The following is a 24,467-nucleotide window of genomic DNA, read 5'->3' on the forward strand; positions in this document are numbered from 1 at the left end:
TCCAGGCTGTCTGGCAAGAGTTTGAAGAATCGTTCAGGAGAAAATAATACTTTAAACTGACTTTCAGGCACATTGCCATATGTCAATGTCAGTGACATTGTATTCGAAAGTACAGAGTTACGCCACAGTAAATGTTGTACTTGGTGCCAGTGATGTTAGTGTTTCCACACGCAAATACCCTATGAAGCTTTATCTTAACTGTTAAAAAAGCAATATTGCCTCCTTTTCACTGATGGCATCACTCACTTAAGAAACGCTGTTTTTTTGCATGCTTAAACAATGCAATAATAAAACGTTATTCATTGCCACAGTGCATTAAACGTTTTCAAGTATAATACATTTTTGTATTTTGAAATTAACAATGTACACCTATTTTTAAACACAGTTAATTGACCCTGACTGATAGGTTAATTTATTCTATATTTGAAGTTTTCGTGACTGCAAGGGTCCATACTCTTTGGTTTTTTCGGTAAAGTCACGTAGGTAAAAAAAAAGGTTAATTCAGTTTCATTTATTAGGATTTACCCTGTGAACCATTCGGCTTTTGATTTGGGTTCAACCGCAAACAAACAATAAAATTACAAGATACACCTAAAATTCATTGTACACAAATCTAAACATCACATCACGTAAACAATAAAATCCTACAGAAAAAGCACAACCCGTCCATGCTGCGTACAAAAAGTGCAAAAAAATCCATTTCGACGGAACACAGTGATGTGAGCACTCACATTCTGACTGCGATCTTAAACGGTTGCCATTTTGGTGCTTGCACTGTCAATCCGATGAGACTGAATTGTTCGTGTACTGCGTACCTTTTTAGCACGTTTAACAACAGTGCAACCGGCTAATTGTGGAAAAAGACGGGTCTACGTTTGTATCGACATACAATCTACACAATCTATGCAACAACAAAACCATTTAAAAAACAGCAGTCTTTGTGAAGTTCATAGACAACCTCTGTAACTTGTGGTGCACATCTTTGAGTCGTCATTGTTTACAATTAAGCTACTGAGTGCAAAGATCCTACAACCTAGAATCAGTTTCTGGAAGGAATTGGGAATGTTTGGTTACCAATGGGATTATACATTTTTTGAAATAACATTCTATCTTTTCTTAGACTGGAGCATGTCATGCCTCCACATGCCCCTATGCAACCTAGGGTGTGGCCTTGAACATGCCACAAAAGCCCACCAAAGATGAAAAGTTTTTTTTTAATCATTTGCATGGGGCCTGTGTCAAATACTGCAGGGTTTCAGATGCTGGGAACCTTGGTTTTAAAAGTCTCACCAAAGTATTAACGGGCTCCTCTGTGGGTTTCAGCCGTAGCGAGTAAGCGGCCTTTTTGTAAAGAGAGATGAACCACCTTTTACAGAGTTTTGTAATAAAAACCAAGTACCGTATGTTTTTCTGTTTATTTTATAGCTACTGTATATGGTGATCCAAATGTCTTGTGACCCCCCAATTGTTTGACCCCTAACATTTGTTTTTTTCCATTTGCATGTTCATTTCTGTTTTTAAATAAACCTTACTTTAGCTCGACCAACCTGTACAATAAAAAATTGGACAACTGAGTATAATTTACGTTTACATTTTAAATGCGTTATTTTAATCTTGGGATTACATTATTCAAAAAGTTACATTCATACAAAAAAATAGCACCTGGTTTTTTTTACTGCACAATTCTTGCTCGACTTTAAACAAGTACTTTCCTGACTTTGTCAATGTAACTAATCTGGTTAGACTGGTAGAGTGAGGTCCCATTTGTTTACAGGATCACTCACTTCAGCTTACCAGACAAAAAAACCACAAGTATTTTGCTACAACTATCGATTTTTTACATTTGTAAACAGTGTTTTTATGTTCTTTTGTAAAACACTCCTTAACTTTTTATTGCTGAACTGCCATCACACTCACAATTGGTACATTTTATTTATGTCATTGATTTACCTGTAGTACAAATATACAATTATTAACGTGCATAGTTTTTCAAATTTATGCTTTTTGACCCCCACAAATGAATACAAATAAATTATACATCAATCTTCAGTTTTTTCTGTTTTCTGCTCTGGATGAAACACTGTATTTAAATGTTAGCAAATTTTCTGCGTCGGTATTATTGAGCTGCAAACAATGTGTCTTAAGTACATTAAATGAGTCATCTTGGCTTTTTATACTTCTCATTAATAGGTGTGTTTAGTGTACATATTATTTTTCTATCCTCGGTGCATACTGTTAAATGTCAGTGGCGTTTACCTCCTTGTGTTGGGCAAACTGCAAGTCCACTCATGCTCTTACGTCTCGCAGGCTTTTCTGTATGTCTCCCCATGGATTTCCATAATTTACATCTAGAGCAAGACCCTCTATATTCCAACTTTCCTTTTGTCCCCCCCCCTCCCCATAAGTGCATGGAGGTCTCCCTGTGTATCCCATGTTTCTCCCATCGTGTCTCTGAGAGTCTACTTTAGCAATTTGTATACGTATTTCTCCAGTACATCTTTTGTGTCATGGACTCTGGTGTTTTAGTACTGCTAAGGCTTGAGCTTATTTATACTTCAGCAAGAGCAAGATTTCACTGTGTGGATATACGTGATGTTTTAAAACAGATTATGTGTTTCTTGAGCCATGCCGTGTGGCAATAATGTAATTGCTTTGGGGCCTCTCTGCAGGCTGAGCTCATTGCAGAAGAGTGGTAACGAAGACTGGAAAAACCGCTCGAACAAGCGTTCGGGTGACATGAAGATCACAAGGACTGAGCTCTTCAAAAAGGTATTTCACCATAAGGGTGTTGTAGTGCCTACATCTGTATCATCTTAGATTGTTGCTGGAGCATATATTTAAAGTCTAAGTCTGTTTAACTTGTAGTGTCAGCTGGGAAACTGACATACTATTGAGTCCTAAACTTGATATTTGATTTCCAGACTGCCCACTCTTCTGTGATTACTGTCAACCGTTCTTCCGTGATAGAAAAAGCTGAAACTATTTAAGTAAATCATTGTTCTCATGTTTTCCTCTCCTCTCTGAGCAAATTAGATTCCAATTCATTTATCCCATTTTTCTTTCCATTCCCACAACATTTGAATAGTCAGATCCAAAAGGCATTCTGTCTTATAGCCCCTGTCTATCTGATGCCATGGTTTGCGAAACCAAAGCTTCCAGGGAGTGAGGGCCATAGTTTCGGCTTTGTCCATGAGAGGAGATGTACCATCCTGGTCAGTGCACGTTGGTTAAGATAGCTGCTTGCCAGAGGAGCACACTGCGAGGCAGCAGCGCAGAGTTGCAGTTAGTTGACTGCAGAGAGAACTACAACAACAGATTAATTTACCTACTGGAGTAATAATGACGCATCATTCACAATAATAGTTTCTTTAGCGGTTAACTGTGACAGTCATACTGGTATTACAGTTTGCGACTTGGTGTAACTGCTTTATACTGTTATTTTATTCAGTGGTGTTGCTTTATTTGTATTATTGTTTATTATTCATAAGTTAACCATTGCAATTGCCAATTTAGAATCTATTTAATATCAAGGTAGTTTTATATATATAAAAATTTCAATGAGGCTTTTTTGGGGTTCCATAATAGATGATGTAGCCGATGTAATTCCATGGCAACCAATGGATGCCTTTCCTTTCATTAGGCAGACACTTAAGATTTTTTTTTTGTTCCCTTAAGGCGTTCCCATTGGTCAGAAACATTTCACCTTGAGCACGTTTTAAATTAGGGAAATATTTACGGTGTAGTATTCAACCAGGCACTGGAGTGGAGCCCAGACTGTAGAAGATGGACAGCATTTGTTTGTTATCCAAAACATTTCACTGAAAATGACCAAATCAGAGAAAGTTTGCAAAGGGGACATGCTTTTTACGCAATTGATGTTTTCCATGTGGAAAGTGATTTTTGCCTGGGTCATTTGATACCACAAAGAGGGGGGGGGGGCAGGGCTGTGGTGCTGTCAGCTATGATATTTGAGATGGAATGTTAATTGCCTAGAGCACAAGCCCCATTTTTTGCTGGATAAGTGAGCCTAATTGAGGGATAAATAATACATTCTATTTATATTCAACAGTCATTAAACAAGTGTGTGCACAGGATAATTGCTGAGAGCTAAACAAAAGTGTCATTCATTCTACTGCATTATCTTTGACAACAGTTGCTCAGCACATAGTATTCTGGTTACCAGACTGTAGACTATCCTTCGTCATTAAGTACATTGGGAATGGTACACTTGGTTGAGTTTCTTTTGAAAATTAATACTTACAAGCTCCACCACCCATCCCATCCCTTCATGGTTATTTCGGTAAAGTCACGTAGGTATAAAATAAAATAAATTAAATCACGACGTTTCAGGCGCAACACAAGCGTCCGTCATCAGGTGGGACAACCGCAAAAAATAATTGTTTCAAAACAAGCTTGCTGTATTGCTTTAGGCTCAAATCTTTGCAGTTTTTTCCTTTCCCATAATCTGCATCTTCTCAATGTCTATAACCCTCTGGGCATGCAGGCAGGGTATCCCAGTGCTCCTGAGTCAGATGCAGGAGCTAGGCACCTCTCAGCTCTTGGTAAGATGATGAGCTTTTCATCCACCCACCACTTTCTGCGGCTGTTCCGTGTGCTCTATACGACAACTGTTCAAAAACAACCGCTTTAGTAAACGTGTTTACTTGTTTACTGAAGCATGGAAACTTGGGATGCCTTGCCAGCTGATTAACATAGTTTACAGGATAATGTGTCAATGGATCCCAAGCAAGTAAGACTTGACTTAAAGCTTTCGTGACTGCAGGAATTCATACCTTTTGGTCTTTCGGTAAAGTCACGTGGATTTCTGTCTGAGACCTTGCTTCCATTCACTGGCAAGACCACCTCAGCTGTACTTAATTCAGCTCACTTGGTATCTCTAATTAAAGACATCTCACTGTCTCCAGGTGATTTGCTTGTCAGCTTCGATGTAGTTCTTTGTTTACCATAGTTCTTGTGCCTGACATCATTGCAATCATTGAAGATTTGGTTCAACAAAGACTGAATGCTGATGTACCGGCCCTGGTGACAAACTGCCTCACTGACACTTACTTCACCTGGAATGGTACATTCTGCAAACAAGTTGAAGGAATCCCAATGGGTTCTCCCTTATCTCCAGTGATAGCCAATGTTTTCATGGAAAAAATTGAGACAGATGCCATTCCTTGTGGAAGAGGTACGTAGATGACACGTTTGTCATCTGGCCACATGGCCTGCCAGCTCTAAGCCAATTCTTCAACCACATCAATTCCATACACCCAGCCATCAAATTCACCATGGAGGTGGAAAAGGATGGCAAGTTACCATTCTTGGATGTTTTAATCGAAAAGAGACCAGATGGCTCATTGGGACACTCTGTCTACAGAAAAGCCACCCACACGCATGCCTATCTAAAACCTAACTCCCACCACCATCCAGCCCAGAAGAATTTCCTCATCAAAACTCTACACCATAGAGCTCGTTGCATTTCTGACCGTCATCACCTAGCCAGTGAACTGGAGCATGTACACCAAGCCCTCAAGATGAATGGATATTCTGACCACACAATCCGTAAAGCTATCACCCCAACCGTTGGGAGAGAACCATCTGAGGACCCAATCAAAACCATCACCTTGACATACATAGCAGGGGTTACCAAAAGATTTCCAAAATCATGAGTAAACACAAGATCCAGGTTCGACTCAACACAGTACATAAAATTCGTGATTTGATCCCATCTGTGAAGGATGTGATCTCTCCTTGTGTCTCTGTGTGTGTCTCTATCTGCTTGTGTGTCTGTCTATGTGTCTCCGTATCTGTGTTTTGTCTATCTTTCAAATTGAGTAATCTTTGGAAGAACGTAATCAACCAGGTAGGGTGTTGACTGTTGTGTTAGCCGACTCTCTGTGTTGTATTGCATTATATTTCTAAGTTTACTATGTTTGTTTTCTTATTCATTCTATTTTCTTTCTACGTGACTTTACCGAAAGAACCAAAGTGTACTGACCAATACAGTTTATGCTCTTTCATTGACAAGAAAATAACATCTTGGATGCAATGGTGATGTTCTAGTATACCACCTTAGCACTTCCTATTAACGTCACTTTTATGACAATGCTACATTGTTACTTATATATGGGGACGTTGTGAGCATGTGCGTCTTAGGAAAATCCCCAAACCCCTGAAGCGTTCACAAGCTTGTTGATGTGTATTCTTAATGCAGTGAACAACTGCACATTGAGGTGTCAGTGCAACCTAAAACTTAGTCCAAGTAATTTCCAGAGGTTCATAAGAATCCTTGAGATTCCTGGATTGTCTCCAATCTCTGCCATATCACATGGCGTCAGTGTACACAAAATAATGCACAACACTGGACACAGTAGCTAACATTAGGCAGTATATAGGGCAGTCAGTCCTCTACCTGATATATAAAAAAAAAATCCCCTCAAAACAAAAACATGCACAGTACGATATTGTTCTCTAGATTTACCATGCTTATTGGCAAGACGCTTTAGGCGTATACTGAAGGTTTAAACCCAGCTATGAATATGTGAGGAACATAGCGTTGAGAGAAGGATTGCATCCTGGTGGTTTGGTGGAGCTCCTTCAGGTAGCTTCTGAACAGAGAGGAACCACAGAGAACTCAGTGGCATTACGGAGAGAGAAACTTAACTTGAACAAGTCAAAACATATTGAAGAGTTGATGGAAATAAGTAACCATGTAGATTTCAAAACAGCTGAAACCTGGTAAAGTCACGTAGAAGGGAAATAATAATAAAATAATAAAAATTACACAATACACCGCCACTTTTTTCAAATTTTCTTGCAGTGGTTTTCACACCTGATGACGATTGCTTGTATTGCAATTGAAACGTAAGAATTTAATTGGTTTATTTTTATTATTTTATTATTTCCCTTCCACGTGACTTTACCGAAAGAACCAATAATATGAATCCCTGCAGTCACGAAATCTTTAAATCGAAACTGAAACCTGGTAAGACTGCTAGGGTGGTGGAAGAACCACTTATACATTAATCAAAGCTATTTGGAAAAACGGGTACCACATGATTGGGTAAATGTTATTTTACCGCATTTATCGCTTATACATTCTGATATTAAAATAGAATAATACACCTTCATTGGCCACTGCTAACTATGTTGATCCATCAATCATGGGACACTGTCTAATGAGATTTGCAATGTTTGTGGATGTTGAAGCAGCATAAACTAAAACGTTTTATGGGAAGTTAGACTTTGAAGAAAACCACATGATCATTATCATCTATTTATCCTGCTTTATCCTTCATGTTACAAACTCTACCAATCTAGATAACATAAAAAAACGAACAACCCAAAGAACTTACAGAATAGGGGCTAGTTTTGTTTTTTGGTGAGCTGTGACTATTCAGGTATGAACAGGTCGAATTAACTTTTTTAATTGCCCTAAAAGTATATTTTCTATCTCAAGTCATGAGCGCAATGTGGACACAATTCATGGGAAGTTGATGGTGAGGCTCAAATTGACACAGGGAGGCCACAGGCACCCAAGATGCTCTCCAAGGGCCCTTGAGGGCCAGAACCTGGAGCAGCATCCTGCTGCTAATGATTAATGCTTCATGGTGTACCTCACTCTGTTTACGTCCAGGCGACAGCACACCAAGCCTCCAGTGTTCTCATGCTGGTATACCAGTGCACGCACTGCTATTGTTGCACACAGATGCAGGTGGTATCGTCTTTCGTGCATATTGCAATCCCTGGATTGTTAGCATGGTGTTTTGTGCTACAGCCAATGTCACGGTGTAGTTCGGTCACTATTCACGTTGTAGACAATCACAGGCATTAATTTATATATATATATTTTATTTCCCTTCTACGTGACTTTTCCGAAAGAACCAGGAAGATTAATCCCTGCAGTCACGAAAGCTTTAAATCGAACATTTAAAATCACTGGTTTTTACCTGAAAGGATCAATGTGGATTATTATGGTGCATGAAAATTATAGCTGCATTTTCTTTCCTGTAAAAGTATTCATAGTTAGTTCAAAGTAATATGTTGTTGAGTTTATGCCGTTGTTGAGTATTCAATTATGAATGAAAAATATTTATCCTGCTATAAAGGAAAGCATAAACGTATATTTGGTTCTGGTAGCAATTATAATACATTTTTGCATCAAGAAAGCTCATGGTGTTTAGCATCATGACATATTACAAAGCACTATGTGGCATACACAACAATGTTCAAGTAATGTATTGTTGTTTATATAAATCAGATCTAATTGTACTGAAAACATCACTTGAGTTTTGTCCCGATACTCCTTATGAGCATGGTAGTGGAAAATTCCATGTTCCTCTAGAGGCTTGTTCGCTCCATAGAACAAAAAACCTTCTTAACGAACTCAAAGGGGGTATCAGTTTTATTGACCCGAGAGAGATGATGGGCTGAGTCGATTTCCAACAAGGATTCAAACTCTTAACCAGCTGATTGTGCCACTGCCGCCAATGACGCTCGCCATGAAGATATGCCAATACAATGAATGCTTTTCAATTCTGTTTACAACCCTTTTTGTAAATGAATGGGGAAAAAAACTACTTATACATTTTTATAAATCAGGTTGTTTAGATCCACCATGCGAAGGTGTCTAAAAATGTATCATTCTTTAATAAACTGAGCAGTTATCATAGGTTAGCAAATTTTGTGTTAATAATCGTGTTTTATGTCAGTTCCTCTAAACATTCATATATATTTTAATGTATTCTTAATGTATTCCTTGTGCAGCATTTATATAGAATATTACTGGCCCGAGGTGTATTTCCAGTGTATGCATTATATTAATGCCTTATCGTTGGAATATCCAACTGATGATTCACAATTACAGATATATTGACAGGTTTCTTTAATGAATGCAATATTGTGCTTGTAAATTACATTCAGGTAGCTCCCTGGTTTTATCTTTAAAACCTAAGCTCTGCTCTTTAGCTCTTAAATTCTTGCTTCTGATATTCGTTTCCATGCTGTCTTTGCTATTCTCCCTTCTCTGCACTATGTTGACCTCTCCAAGGGACCTGTATTTGCTTCCGTTTTTAACCCTGCTCTCTTTGCGATCCATCAAAACAAGTACGCTATCCACTACGACAAGGTGAGGTCTAGTTTAGGCCATTTTATACCAGCAGCCTTTTCCACTTAATCCCTTGTTCTTGTGTGATATATTGGCCAGTACACTTAACTGGCAACGGTTTTGATTTGACAGAGCATCATTATTTCTTTTGGGATGAATACTTGATGCCCTGATTTTCAAGACCATAGTCTTCATCGGAGCAAAAGCGATTAACATTGAAACTTGAAACTAACATGAAAATTTGATTCACTGAAGAGGTCGTGCATGCTTCTGGGAAATTCCATGAATATGTTCGAAATCAAAAAATCTTCTCTACCAGGATGCCTCTCTCCCCGTCCAGTGTGTATATTATACTGTACGGACACTGCAGGTTGTAAAATGAAAAGACAATTGCATGACAAATAATAGAATTTGCATAAACATATTTTAAGGATAATTGCTTTCAAGTGCTATCCATTGAACTGATAATATGAATAAAACATTCAAAGTCAAATACATTTCCTTTTGAACCTCACCAACCATTCTTACAAAAAAAATGTAATGGGGTGGGGGAGGGGAGGTTGTTTTCCTAATAGGACAACCACTTTAAACTTTCCACAAAGTGGCACCAATTTTATTTACCCCAGAAGGATAGAGGGCTGAGTAAATCCCTGCCCAGGATTTGAACTCCCAGCCACCCATTTGTGAGCAATGAATTCCTATCACAGTGCCACCAATCCAAGTGTTCATATACATACATCATCAACCTTAATGTATAATAGATTTTGGTTTGGTGTTGAGTTATATATCTCTGAGCCACACTAAAATATCTTTCAGAGCAAGAAGGCTCCTTAATTCCTCCATAAAATAAAAATTGCACCAACAATTTAGGACCCATCAAAATCAAATGTATCCCTTCAGAGGCATCAGCTACGAGCACCGCTCGTGATCACAATCCTAACTGCCCTTGTTGCATCTTGCTTTAGTAGTGATACGATAATGGCTTGTTTCTCTCTTTGCTGCTTTCCTGCTCGTGACCTCCTCTGCCTCCTTTGGCTGCGTCGCTGCGTCTTGTGGCGGCCTCCAGGCACGTGCCTCCTATGTCGTGTTGGAGGTTGAATCTCAAGCTCACAAGGCTCATCGGCCCTGGCGGCGGCAGGTGACTTGCACACCACTGGCTGCAGTCTCCCGCGTTTCCCTCCTCACGGTGTGATGCTCAGATTTTTCCTCGCCATGCTCACATTTGTAGCAGTTTTCTCATCCTGCATGAGAGCATCCATGCGCTTGAGTGAACCTCTGTCAAACTTTTTATTTGTCAAACGTTAACGATAGCATTCCAGTTTGAATACTGTAACATAGGGATGCAACAGTGACATCACTTAATTGGCAGTTTCATGGCGAACATTGTTAATTTATATTCTAAGCCACAAGTTTCCATAGGGTGCATGATAAAGGGAGCCTTTCTTTGCGTGTTGAGTACTGCGTGGTTTTCTCCACGGTTGTTCGGCTAGTGAATCCTGTTAGAAGGTGAATCCAAACCATGTCAGAGTGCACAATGTTAAATACGAAAACTATGAACGACGTAGGGGCACGGATAGAGTGTTCTCCACTATTGTTGAGCTTGCCTGACGCACATCGGAGTAATGATAAAAATGCAGTCTGAATCAGGCGGAGCCCTTGCTCGAAGCTTTGTGCAATGTGCTGTGAACCCGGCGACCCGTGTTTGATTCTCAGCCATAACTAACATCAGTGGAAAGTGGTCCCAGAACCCCGGCTAGTTTATTCTTCACTAATACACACTGACCAGCAGGGTCCCATGACTGACTCGGTCGGCATCGGGAAGCCATCATCGAGCAGTGGATTGACAATGAGCTGGATATGTACATTCCGTTATTTTTTTATAATTTCGTGAATAGCCGTGGTTTTGTTGATTTTGAGGGTTAATTGTGGAAGGTTCTGCTTTAGCACACTTTTTGGAAGTGCTTTACTTCTAGAGGTCCAGTTATGCCCTGTATATGTATTCTTATTTTATTCAAAACATGTTTTGTGATGTTCATCTCTGGCACTTTACCTTTATTTAGTAGTTTGTTTTATTTTCTCATATATTTGGTCACATTTTTCTATTCATATGTTTTTTTAGTAGAATATACATTTCAATTATCTTCAACTTGTAATAGTTCGAGACCCGTCATGTTAGCCGAGCATCTTTCGTCATGGTACTCTAGAAGCCAAAATATATGTTTGATTACCAGAGACAATACGAATCCCACTACTACATACTTGCCCTCTGTGATAGAAAAGGTTGCCACCTTTCAGAAGTATGGAGTTCCCTTTTCTCACCTCCTTGAGATCAGCTGTTCCAACGTCCAGCATGGACATTAACAGACAAAGGGGATAAAACTGAAAACTGTACAAAGAAGCATGGATAGGTTCGTGCTTTGGAATTGCTTGAGACGAGAAGAACATGTGAAAAACAAAAAATATCTCACTTAGATGCCACATTAACTGCAAAGAAATGTAAATGGGATAAGGAAGGACACTTTTCTGGAAGCAATGATTGCCTGTGGTTCAGACTAATGATGCAGAGGCTGAAAAAAAGAGGGAATACGCCTGAGAGCAATTGCCGTGCAGATGGAGTGATGAAATCGGCTTGTATGCGGGGAGCAGATCGATTTTTGAATCACGAGACTGTGAGACATGGCAATGGCTTGGGGAGGCCCTCATCCAGCAGTTGGTAGATCATGGCCGAAGATTATTTATTTGGTGCACAGTTTTTTCTAGACATTTTTGAGCTCATGTTTTAATAAGAGTAAGTCTGTGCTCTTTCGTCATGGACAAATACACTGATCTTCATGGCTTGGCTAGATTCTTGAATTTGGCTGGGAAGAACGTTTTTGTTAAAAAAAGAAACTTAGAAATGATTAGAAATATGTAACGATAAATATTAAAACAAGATATATTGGCTCTACATGTAAGAGGCGTTATGTTGGTGGTGGTACAGTCATTCTCCTATCCAGTGGACCAGCCTCTTCTATGCAATGACTAGTCAAGGTCCAGCCTGCCTCTAATTAGCTTCTAAGTAGGCCCTTCCATTCGTTAATTTCACTTACCATGCATGTGATGTGTATTCTAGATTAAAACCCATTGAAGCCCACCATTGTCACAATTTTGAGCAGAACTGTTCTGATCCACAACTCTGATTAGCACAGTTGGCTATGTACATTGTGAAATTCTAGATTTGAAGCTTTTGTGACTGCAAGGATTCATATTCTTAGGTTTTTTTCGGTAAAGTCACGTAGGTAAAAAAATTTAAATTAAAATGAATAAAAGTAAAATAAAATAAAAATACAAAATCACGACGTTTCGGAGGCAACACAAGCTTCCGTCTTAAAGTGGAACCGTCACAGCCACGACTTGATACAGCTGTCGTGGCTGTGATGGTTCCACCTAAAGACAGAAGCTTGTGTTGCCTCCGAAACGTCGTGCTTTTTTATTTTATTTTACTTTTATTAATTTAAATTTTTTACCTACGTGACTTTACCGAAAAAACCTAAGAATACATTGTGAAAGAAGATCAACATGCATACATACATTACATTTGTAACGAATCGTTTCTATTTTTTTCTGCTTGTTCAGAAACTGGGGCTGGAGGCTGATTCAAAGATGTCCATCTCGGAGCGGAAAGCTCTGATAAGCGAAAGTGAAATGGCGTGGCAAGTGCGGGGTGCAGGTGCTGCCAACGATTCCGTGCAGTTCACGGTGGCTGGCCGCATGGTTAAGAAAGGCAAGTGCCAATTCGTTTAAGTGAGGATGCCATGTCGTACCCAGGACCAGCGGTTCACACGTGTTTAAAGTTTCGAGCCAGGGGTAGCAAGTCTACATTCTCATGGAAAGTGCAGTCTATTCATAGGACAGTCATTGGTAACTTCTCACCCAGAGGCGTGGTGGGCTGACATTGTAGTTGACCAACATATGACTTTCAAATTGTGCATCGGACACTGCCACTGCAGAACCGTGCCTCAATGTAATCATAATACCCTGTTGCTACTAATACAATTTGGTGCATGAGGGCATTGCATACCAGTGTCATAGCCCATAGTCTTCAGTATATATTTTGTAATTTATAAAGGAGGGCATTAATCTCAAGACTTTTCAATTTCATGATTCATAAACCCTGCCTCAAAATGCAGATCCCGTGAAATACTTTTGACGGGGACTTCCCTGTAGGAATGCTTTATTGAAGAACCCTGTCTCCACATGGCTGTGCACACACTATTTTCTTTAACCCCTTACAACCACATATATACCAAGGCAATAATACTGTAATAGCAAAATCAGGAGGATTTATATTGGCAATGCAACTGCAGGATATATCGTAAAGAAGGAAGTAATGGCTAGGTGTGGTGGCGTCACCGGCAGTGGTCTTGATGACCTCTTGACCTTTGCTTTCAGATGTTTTTTTCGTGCTGACAGAATTATGCCGAAGCCAGCATACCAAGGATATCATTGTCTTAACTGCGTGGCTATTGACTCTTTCCCCCGACATTGTTAACTGAAATACCCAGTGCAAATTGATACACATGCAAGTAAAAATAAGGTTTCCGTTGGGATACAAAACAAATGTACAAATATTATAAAGTGTGCCTTATGTTTCTCTAAGAAAAGAAATCAATGTTTTAGTATCAATGCCTTAACTTGCTTCCAGGAGACCAACAGACTATGTTTCAAGCAACTCGCCAGTACTTGTTCATTCCTGGCTGAAGAAATATATAAATTCACGTTGTCTTCTTATAAATAATTCCTATTAACAAGGATATTTTATATGCTTGAAGGACACCACACCCACTGAGAATTACATAAAACAAACTCGGTTTGTGACAAAGATGGGCATGGTTTTGTCTCCCCCCATGTACACATGTTGTGGCACAAGCCGCAACATTTAATCTTTATGTTCTCAAAGTATTCAAACAAAAATGTGACTTTTTCCAACCAAGTGCTTCATGCATCCTGTTGATGGCGGTCCATGCAGGTCTGGTGTCATCCTTGCCTGACCCCTTGACCCCACGATCTAAGGCGGCCGAGTCAGCCATCAGCAAGCCCGAGACGGGTGAGACGGCACACCTCCACATTCACGTGTACCAAGTCAGAAGGTTGTTTGGGGATAATAAATAATGTGATACATCCCCACCGCTGGCAAAAATACTCTTCTGGTTCAATCTATATTTTAAGTTTTCGTGACTGCAGGGATCCATACTCGTTGGTTCTTTCGGTAAAGTCACGTACAAAATAAAATAGATTAAATCACGACGTTCCGGGCGCAACACAAGCGTCCGTCACCACGTGGGACAACCACAGCAAGAAACAATGACATGCAGATTCAGTTGTTTCTTGCTGTGGTTGTCCCACCTGGTGACGGACGCTTCTGTTGCGCCCGAAACGTCGTGATTTATTTTATTTTATACCTACGTGACTTTACCGAAAGAACCAAAGAATATACTCTTCTGGTTCACAGCTCTGCCCACTAGACCACCTTGTAGGTAACGCTATTTTATCTTGAACTAGAAAATGTAGAGTATTTTTAGTTAACTCTTTACTTTTAATTCACTGTGCTGATATTTGCCTGGCATTGATATTCGTCCGTGTGTGTTTTTCTAGAAATTATTCCTTCGGATTCAATGGAATCCGATAAGAAACTGGACAAGCTGGAGTCATTCCTGGATAGGATCAATACCAAGTGTACATGTGGGTGAATTATATGACTAACCTGTTATCCACGACTTTCTATACAGCATGTTATATGCAATTATGTTGTGATGTGTGATCTGGGCATTGAATGCTGCTTTTGTGCATTACATGTAAAGGATTTGAGCTAACAGTGTACGGATGCAAACTTCCCATGGCTGGCAGAAGTCATGTGCTTAGCATTGTCATGCTGTATGTAGTGATTTAAATAAACTCACAAAACACCTCCAAGGATCTCTGTAAACCTGAAATAATGTAACTGAATAAATACCAAATTTCCTGTGATGATGTGCCAATGTCTCAGGCCTGCATTACTGTAGTAGGGACTGATTAGCCCTGTAGATCGTGATATACCATTATCAAATTGTCACAATATTAGGGCTTTAACATATTATAATGGAAGATTTTTAATTATCCCTCTTCTTTGATATGACATGAAATGCAACTATTACAGATTCAGTCCTAAGTGATTTATCCACCAATTTTATTTGCCTGAGACTTTGCGAATTGCCAAGAAACGCTGTTGCATTTACGTCTATATTTACGACGGTGCCAAGTTTAAATGAATGCGAACAACCTACGTCGATTCGTGAATTTACACGAGGTTCCTTTGCTGCTGCCAATGTTTGCCCAGTGGAGTCACGGACGGCAGTGGTGAGCGTCACCGAGGAGGTGGTGAAGGAGGTGCTGCAGCCCGACGACGATGAGACTTTCCGCCGCTTTTACAGCAGCTCCACATCGTCCGTGGCCGTGGAGATTCGCGAGGAGGACTTGGATGTTCTGTACGACTCGGAAGCTCCCAGGTAATCGGGCCCTTGATTGAGCATTTAGGCTCAAGTCATGCCATTCTTATACCATGCGTAGCATGTGTGTGTTTTGTGTGTTTGTTTGGCAGGAGTGGGGAGGGGTTGTGTAGCGGTTAGTTCTGCGCGACTCGGTGATCCGAGTTCGATTCCCACTCGCAAGCAATAACAGTGGAGAATATTCAAACGATCCTGGGCCTCCCCTAGGTCGACTCAGCCGCAAATGAGTGCCTGGTCCGGTGTGCAAACATCTTCACTCGGGAGACAAAGGCGGCCGGGCGTGGTGCTGGCCACTTACCCCCTTCGTGTGCCGTCCCAGCCTTCATAGGTGCTCGCTCACAGCCCTTGCCCCAACAGTCTGTTAAAGCTAGTCGGGGGAGCTTTGCTTTTGTTTTGCAGGATCAGTAAATTAAACATTTCAAAATGTCCGTGCACCCGCTCTGTCGGCTCTCTTTGTCCGTGTGTTTTCATTATGTGACCCACTACCCTTCTCTTGTGACTTCCTCTGGAAATGTTCCACCATTTCTGACCAGCTTGGACTTACACACCTGTGAAAAAGAGCTCCATAGCTCATTGGGTTATTCCAGCCTATATACAATGTCTTCTGTGTCTTGCTCGAAAGCACAGCCAACACAGCATGCTCAAGCTGTGGACAGCAGTTACGATTATAGGCATTGAACACGGGTGTAGCTTATTGTGCTTCATAACAACGAAGGAAACGAAGGCATTTACTTTTTAAGTCATTCATATTTTGAGTAATTCATTAGCTTTGAGGATAAGAATTATCTTTTGCATTTCCATCACGTGTTGTGCATTGATCACCATTCAGCTGCTGTTTTTACATTATCCTGGCCCCTCTCCCCTTTGAATCCTCAGCCCATGTCCTGTTTTATGTTTCTCACATGGCAAGCTTGGTGAACATGACACTTAAGGCATCGCAGTAAATTTCTCTGCTCCACGATGCCATGAAACCGTTACCATTCCCCCTCATATTTTTTCTTTAGGGACAATGAGCTGTGCCCTTGTAAAAATTAGAGGTCGATATCATGTTATATAAAATATATATGCAGCAATATCAGTGTTAGAAACCTTTACAGTATAGGGAGCCCTGGCGCTGCATGGAGACTCTATCCGCAGCCTAGACGTATTATTTGTGTCTATGCTACTGTGATAATTCGTGCATAACGTAAAACAAAAATTGCTAATGCCTTTTTCCCCTACGCGATGTAGTTTGAGAATAATAGTGTGATGCATAAAGGGAATGTTTTGTTGTGTTAGTGTGCACATGAATCTATGCTATGCTTCATCTTTCACTCTCACCTTCTTATGCATGAAAATAGGGAAGTGACCAAAAATTTAAATTGTCTTCATGCTCTGGCATTTCAGTAAAATCCTGGTGCATTTTCCCTTGGGGCAATTTGCATTTCTGACATTTGCGACCGTGACTTTCATCTGTGATTTGACAACTGTGAATTTGCAAGTGTAATTTATGTCTTCTTTGTATTCTTTTTAAACTACACTTCTTCTTTTCAATTTCTTTTTTTAGTTTGTGTGATTTTTTAAAAATGTATCTACCTATGTAACTTTCTCTAATTTTCCAACATTGCTTACCCAGCTTCGTCTTGACGCCTGTGTAAAGGAGCTCAATAACACATTGAGTTTTCCAGTGTAAATAAAATGTTTATACAAGAACCGATATTGCACTTTTAAGGTGGTACCTTTATCTTGATCCAACAGCTATTTAAGGGAAACTCTGAATGCGAACTATTTGCTTATTTACTTATTGGATTGTTCACCCTTTGAATGGGATGTGTGATGCCTTAGATTATCTAGCTTTTAGGTAGGTGTCCTTAAAACATTCACACTTCTGTTAGCTAAGACCCTATTCTACACACCCAACAGCAACTTCTATGTGGAGGCTACTCTCATGTTGGGATGATTCCACTGTTTCACTTTGTCAGGATGATCATGCTCATGATGATAATAATGGTAATCATGATGATGTGCTGTTGCACCGTGGATAGGAGTCTCTTGAAAGTCGTTGCCATGACAGGAATAGTGCCTCGTAGTCACGAAGATAAAAGGAGTGATGTAGAAGTTGGTGGAAAATACATCCTATTCGTCTAGGGTTTTGTGGGCTTCACCTGACCCGAAATTACCTTTGAAGTTACCTCCTGGATGTCCATCTTTTATACGAGTCGTTACTCGGATAAGAGGAGTGACGTGGATGTGGCGAGACATTTATCCCATCATCCGTGTGCATTCACGCTTTGCCGTCAGATTAGATGAGTCGAGTTTTCAGATAAACACGGATAGTAGGACCCATGTCCAATGCCCCCCACACCAAATTGGAAGAGCAGAGTTCCACCGTATTGATTTTGACCTGAATTGCATTGATAAGTTCACATACCAGACACAAGACAAAAATAACAGCAGAGAGTAACTTGTGGGGAATTGTCGTGGAATGATGAAACTGATTTGTGGCGTGCATATGTGCGTGTGCCTCAGGCTGCTGTCAGCCATGTCAGAGCACCGGCGATCGGTGAGGCCTGCACGTAGGACGGCCGCCTCGCGTAATCCCATCAAGGCTCTGGCGCAGAGAAACGACATCAAGACCGAGTACACGGAGCAGCGGCTCAATGTGGCCACGATCGAGGCCAACCGCCTCCGCGCACAGAAACGTACGGATGTAGTGTACAGTCGCTTACAAATGTGTTGGACTGCAGTGATGTTTAAAGTAAATGGTGAACCTTTTCACAAACTTTTCCTTGACCATAGCCTTTCATAGATTGTGACTCATCAGACGTTAGTGTGTAGTGCAATTCGGACATAAAACTATAATCCTAATCATGCCTCTACATTGGAATTGTTGAAAAAAATGATGTAGATATTCATGTTTACATATTTTAAGAGTAGGGATCAAAATTTAGTGAAATATCAAGTTTTTGCGATAATTTTTTACAAGTTTAATTAGCACCTTGTGAGCAATAGGCAATTTTGTAAATATTTTGGTTGCACACATTTTTCTATTTCACAGCTTTTGGGTAACTCATAGTCATTCCACTTAGCTTCATTGTCTACTGAGTGGTTGTTCATCAAATTATTTGTTGAGCGGGTTTAAACTGTCCTGATTTTACAAGGTGACATGGCATAGATATTGTATCAATACAAGAAAGGAAGGATGCCAGAAAGACTGAAGGAATGCAGCAAAGATGAGTCTGATTTTACTCAGTGTTGAGTTTTGCATGTGTTTCGAAGGGGAGGAGCGGTGGTAAGGGAGCTAGGAACCTTCAGCTCAGGGAGGGAATGTGAATGAGCTGTCTTGGTGGGGAGGGGATGTTTTCACACCAACTGAATGGATTTCCATTTTCAGCCCAGTGGGAAAAAGGATTTTGGAATTTCTAGAGCACTTAAAATTCCCCAGCATCTCAATGCACCTTGCACCATATCTCATCTCAGCCATTCCATTGCTCAGCTATTGTTGAGGTAAGGGGAGCCCCTGTGCAGAACAAGGTGAACCTGGCACTGGTCTGTATGGAACATTTAGCTAATTTGAATGTAATCTATAAAATGTTGGCCGTGACACCAGCACAGCACACATAGCTATTTCCTGTGTCACCGCCACTGGATCTAATGATAATACAATTTCCCTTTGCTGTAAAACATTCATTCGATATTTAATGTACAAACTTTAAAGTTAAATAGAAGTGTCATATGGGAATGACTACCCTGTCTTCTAAATGCTTTTAGGAGGGTTCTGATTTACTCGTACATCCCTGAATATAAATGGTCTCTGCTATGTTGCTTAAGACTAATAATGCATACTTAACATATGCTTCAGAAAAACACACCGAGTTTTGGTGGTCAGTGTTTGTTCCTTGGCCGTGCGGTGAAGAGGTCTCTAATCGGCATATGATTAACACCGCTGAATACCCCCCCTGCTGTCGGCGTGTGCTCAGTGGCAAAGCACTCGAGGCTAGCGGACGCTGCGCTGGCCGGCCTGGCCAGCAAGGAAGACTTCAGCAGCGTGAACCTGCGCAGTGTGGCCACCGCCTCTCCCTCCTCCAACAACAGTGCCCTGCCCTACAAGCCGGTCATGCTACTGCAAGTCAAGGGTAAGAGCACGAGCTCACGCCAGCAGCGTGAATGCCTGGAAGCAAGAAGAACGGTGATTTAACGTGGGGTGTTGGTTAATAGGTGTTTTCACGAACTGACGATACATAAACCATCACGCAAACTCCGGTCATCCTCGCAGCAGCTTTTGGCTAACCATCGAACAAAGACGGTCACTGCATCGCACGCTTTCAGATGCGCTTCTGCGGCCGTCTGGAACGGTCTTCCGATATTCGGAGCCCACTGGAGCTATTCACTTTTAAATCTAGATTGAAAACTACTTTCTTTAGAACTGCTTTTTGTGTTCAGTTTGTTGTCCTTCCCCCGCACCTCCGATTAGCATGGTTTGGCTACATACGTTGGGAAAAAGTAAAAAATACAAAACTAAAACACACACAGCAGAGATATTTCAGCTTTGACTGTATGGGCATTATTCCACAGCCGACTAAATTAAACCGTACATTTATAAGTTTAAATAACATTCAGTCCCTTAACTGCTAAACATATACAACATTAATGTGATTAAGTTGATACATATGTTTTATATGTATAAACACGTGTACATCCAGTTCACCATGGAAGTGGAAGTTGACAGATCTCTCCCATTTATGGATATTCTGCTCGGGCGTGGCTGAAATGTACTACTATAATGAGCCAAGAATGTCTGTGTGTCACGCGCGTGACGTCAATCCACGTCGACTAGCCCCCCTCATTAATAATCATGAACCGGTGACATCACTCCACATGGAGCACCCGCCCCCCTCATTAATAATCGTGAACATGTGCCGTCACTCCCCATCGAACAGCGCCCCTCATTAATCATGATGAACAGGTGACGTCCTCCAAATGGACACCCATTATAGCGGGTGACGTCGCTCCATATGAGGGGGCGAGGCGCCTCCTCCCCCTTCCTCAGCTTAAACTTATAACCCTCACTACAAAGGCAGAACCCTCACGTCACGTGATCTCCATAACGCTGTTGAGACATAGAAGTAAAAAGGACGTCATGATGAACAAGGGATTATAAACTTAAATGAAATAGGTCTGTGTCACTGCGGCCTTACAAATTGCACATGAATGGATAGTCTGACTACACAATCCGCAAAGCCATCATCCCAACCGTGAGGAAGGAGCCATCTGAGGATCCAATCAAAACATCACCTTACCTTACATAGCAGGGGTAACCAAAAATATTTCCAAAATCATGAACACACACAAGATCCAGGTCCGATTTAACACAGTACATAAAATTCGTGATCTGATCCCATCTGTGAAGGACAAGATTCCTGACATGCCATATCCCGGCGTCTACAAACTAAGCTGTATCTGCGGCAGCAGTTACATTGGGAAAACTAAGCGACATGTCTCGGACCGTGTCCGTAAACATAAGGCAGATTTGAAACACGGTAGGACCAATACTTCTGCCGTGGCTGATCATTATTTTAATGCGGCTGGCTCACACGAAATTTATTTCTCTAAGACGATGGTACTTTGCAAGCCTACTGGCTATCAACAAAGATTCGTTCATGAAGCCATCCATATATACAGACACAGAGATAATTTCAACCGAGAGGAAGGTTATACACTGAGCAATCATTGGAAATATGTCATCAACCACTTTGGGTCATGATTTGATTTATGTTTTCTTGTCAACCTCTACGGTCAGCAGTGTGGGTGTGTGGAGCGAGGTGCAATGCTTTGATTGGTGTAGACCTACTGACGGTGTCGGAGTTTTCCCCTACGTTAACATTAGCTGCCCCGCCCATCTCTAAACCTTTATAAACAGCTTGCCCCTCAGAGGCTAACCTCCCTGTTTCTGATGACGACCGCTTGTGTTGCGATCTAAACTATATTTTTATTATTTTATTGTTATTATTTTTTCTATCTACATGACTTTACCGAAAGAACCATAGAATAGGTACTGCTATTTTAGTGCACACAAATGAGAGGAGGTACAATAACAATGTGCATACATAATGTCCATGCATAATGTACGTCGATTACCATATGAATAACCCAACCGGTAATGGATGCCCATTGTAATTTATTTGCATTCATTAATCCCACCCCTTCACACGTGAAGGGCTCACAAGTGACATAATCACATCTCTATCCCTCTATTTAAGGAACGAAAAAGGATTTCTCCACATATCTGGCTGTCCTGATGATTTTAGTTGTAACTACGAACGAAACGTCGTACTCAGATTGTAAATGTTGTGGATTTTCTCTCCAACACACCAGTGTGCTGTACTAGTAACACTTTACTAATTGGCTGTGTCGGGTGGTGACGAGTTTAACGACACATATTTTCGTGATCTAACCCAACAAAGCTATATAATGGTTTATATATATGTATAAGCACTGTTGTGTGTACTTTTCTGTGAATCGTGTTTATATATACTGTATACATATAATTCTAGTTCACTCATTACTCATGGCACTTAACAGTGTAAGTCGTTAATCTGTCCCATAACCATATAAATGATGATGCATTATTCAAGGAAATGAGTATGCAGTCACCCTCAATGTGCATGCGTCGCTACGGCAGATTAAACTAAAACACTGCAGATGTTTTTCCAATTGACTTCATGCACAGTTGAATAACAATTACTATCAATCACTAATAACAATTACATTACCACAACTTCCAATGCCCCAACCATTGCAATGTTAGTTATTTCATTATTTATAGTTCTGACAACCTCTGCATCATTTACTTTCTCTAAACACATTTAAATGTCGTTTAGAACCAGTCTAAGTTTCCAACCTGCTGAACTAGATTTTTATCTTAATTGTCTTCTGTTTAAACTGTATTTGGAAATGTTAAAGTTTAAGGGACTCCACTTGAAATCCTTGACTTTTATATTTGCGGATAAGCCAAGGCAAATCTTTGATTACGAGTCAGAGCTATTCCCCCAGAAGCTAGTGGTGTGTGATGGATATCCTTTGGTTCCAACATTTAAAAAAATAATTTAGATCACTGTTTTCATTGCTGTACCATTGGGACTCCTATCAAGTACAGATGCATTTGATACAGATCAATGACGGTGTGTAATCTAGACATTGCACTTCATTGGTCATGTTATAGATGCATATTAATCAAAGTGTGTTTTGATAATGTAAAGATCTGCTGATGATTCTTGGGTATATCAGGTCTGGGCTTGGCATTGACACTGGTAATTCCTTTTGAGTCTTGAACTGCCTATCAAGAGAGTCGTGGATTGGGATGTTTGGCTTGTGGGAGGAAACTCGAGTAACTGAGAAAAAAAAATAGCGCGTGATGGGGCATAACACTCAAAGGTCCATACAGATAGATTCATTATTTTGTTAAACTGCCATCTCCTGGTTATCTTGCAGCCCTAGCCTATTCCAAGGCATTTTACCAACCAAGTGCCACACACTCAACCCAGCTTAATTCCTGAGACCCAATGAAGTGGTGCACATTCAGGGTGATTTTGTACCTGTGGGAGTCAGTGTCGAGGTCCCTTTGAAGGAGGCTGTTGTCAAAAGTGGGAACAACTACTTATAATAACGACCAAAAGGTGAAGTCGTTTTTTGGACAACTAAAACAAAGCAAGGTAGTAGTATAGTGCGGAGTGTGGTTGACTGATCTGTTATCCTGTAATGTATGTATCTGTGACATCAGGGTACGTCTCTCGACTTAGTGCTAGCGTATCTTCACTACTCCACATTGCCTCACTTTGCACACAGACCGGCAAGTAAGCCGTGGTGTCGTCCCACCACTTACCGGTGAATCGCTTTGCTGCTGCTGTTGTTATTGCTACTGCATGTGAAGGCCGGAGACATGTCCAGACCAGGCTTGTGGAGCCTCGAGCCATTTCCCTCAACAGTGGAGACTGCTTCCTCCTGCTCACGCACCAGCATTGCTACCTCTGGATCGGGGAGTTTGCCAATGTCATTGAAAAAGCGAAGGTACGTGGTATGTTGTCATGGCTCGCTATCAGTATTTGGCAGTGTACTGTCACTTATTCAGATTTAGACGAACAGTTATTATGTATGCCACTTATGGCTCGCAGCAAGGAGGGCCTTTGTTTGATTCATGACTCCAGTGTCTTTATTTTTAAATCCTTTATATTAAGTTCACTTGCTTGCTTGCTTAGGACCGTGCAAATCTTTCGGTCGTTTTTTAACCCACTTCCCATGATCCAATCGAGCTGACATTTTCCACAGACTCGTTGTGCGTGACAATTAATGTTCGTGAAAATTTTTTTCCAAAATTTTACACTTTTTAGGACAAAAATATTATATTTAATTACCAATTGCTTAATGCTGCCATGCAATCATCTGACCCATAGGTGGCAGCCATCTCAAGCCAGAGGACGAGAGGACTCTAGCCGCCACGCATATACAGGATTTATAGTGAAAAACTTTGTGTTTACGGGTTATACTTGTTGGAGTTTGTATGTTCTACCCTTAAATCTTGACTTAAAACTTTTGTGACTGCAGGAATTCATATTCTTTGGTTCTTTCGGTAAAGTCAGGTAGATGGAAAATAATAAAATGAAAGTAATAAATAAAAGATTCATAAAAACCAAAAACTCACGATGTTTCTATCGCAACACAAGCGGTTGTCATCAGGTGGAGAGAAAAGGCGGGGGGGGGGGCAAGCCTCCAACTGCAACTGTTTATAAAGGCTTGAAATGGGCGCAGACGAGCCAAAGCTGTGAGTGGGCGGGGCACTGGCGAGCGGGCGCAGT

The 24,467-nt window shown here is 40.7% G+C and overlaps 1 protein-coding gene across 1 annotated transcript in view; it reads left to right on the top strand.

Annotated features, from left to right (window-relative positions):
* Positions 1 to 24,467, top strand: part of LOC133345007 (supervillin-like) — a 107,494-nt gene that overhangs the window by 66,865 nt on the left and 16,162 nt on the right. Inside the window, 12 exon segments of the mRNA XM_061555347.1 lie at positions 2,670 to 2,769; positions 4,505 to 4,543; positions 4,545 to 4,562; positions 9,113 to 9,133; positions 10,179 to 10,250; positions 12,728 to 12,875; positions 14,121 to 14,198; positions 14,747 to 14,833; positions 15,468 to 15,636; positions 18,145 to 18,317; positions 19,596 to 19,751; positions 23,546 to 23,682. Coding sequence (XP_061411331.1) covers positions 2,670 to 2,769; positions 4,505 to 4,543; positions 4,545 to 4,562; positions 9,113 to 9,133; positions 10,179 to 10,250; positions 12,728 to 12,875; positions 14,121 to 14,198; positions 14,747 to 14,833; positions 15,468 to 15,636; positions 18,145 to 18,317; positions 19,596 to 19,751; positions 23,546 to 23,682 — 1,198 coding nt within the window.

This window comes from Lethenteron reissneri, chromosome 21, assembly GCF_015708825.2.
Source record: "Lethenteron reissneri isolate LAM-NWPU_2019-01 chromosome 21, ASM1570882v1, whole genome shotgun sequence".
Classification (NCBI taxonomy): Eukaryota; Metazoa; Chordata; class Hyperoartia; order Petromyzontiformes; family Petromyzontidae; genus Lethenteron; species Lethenteron reissneri.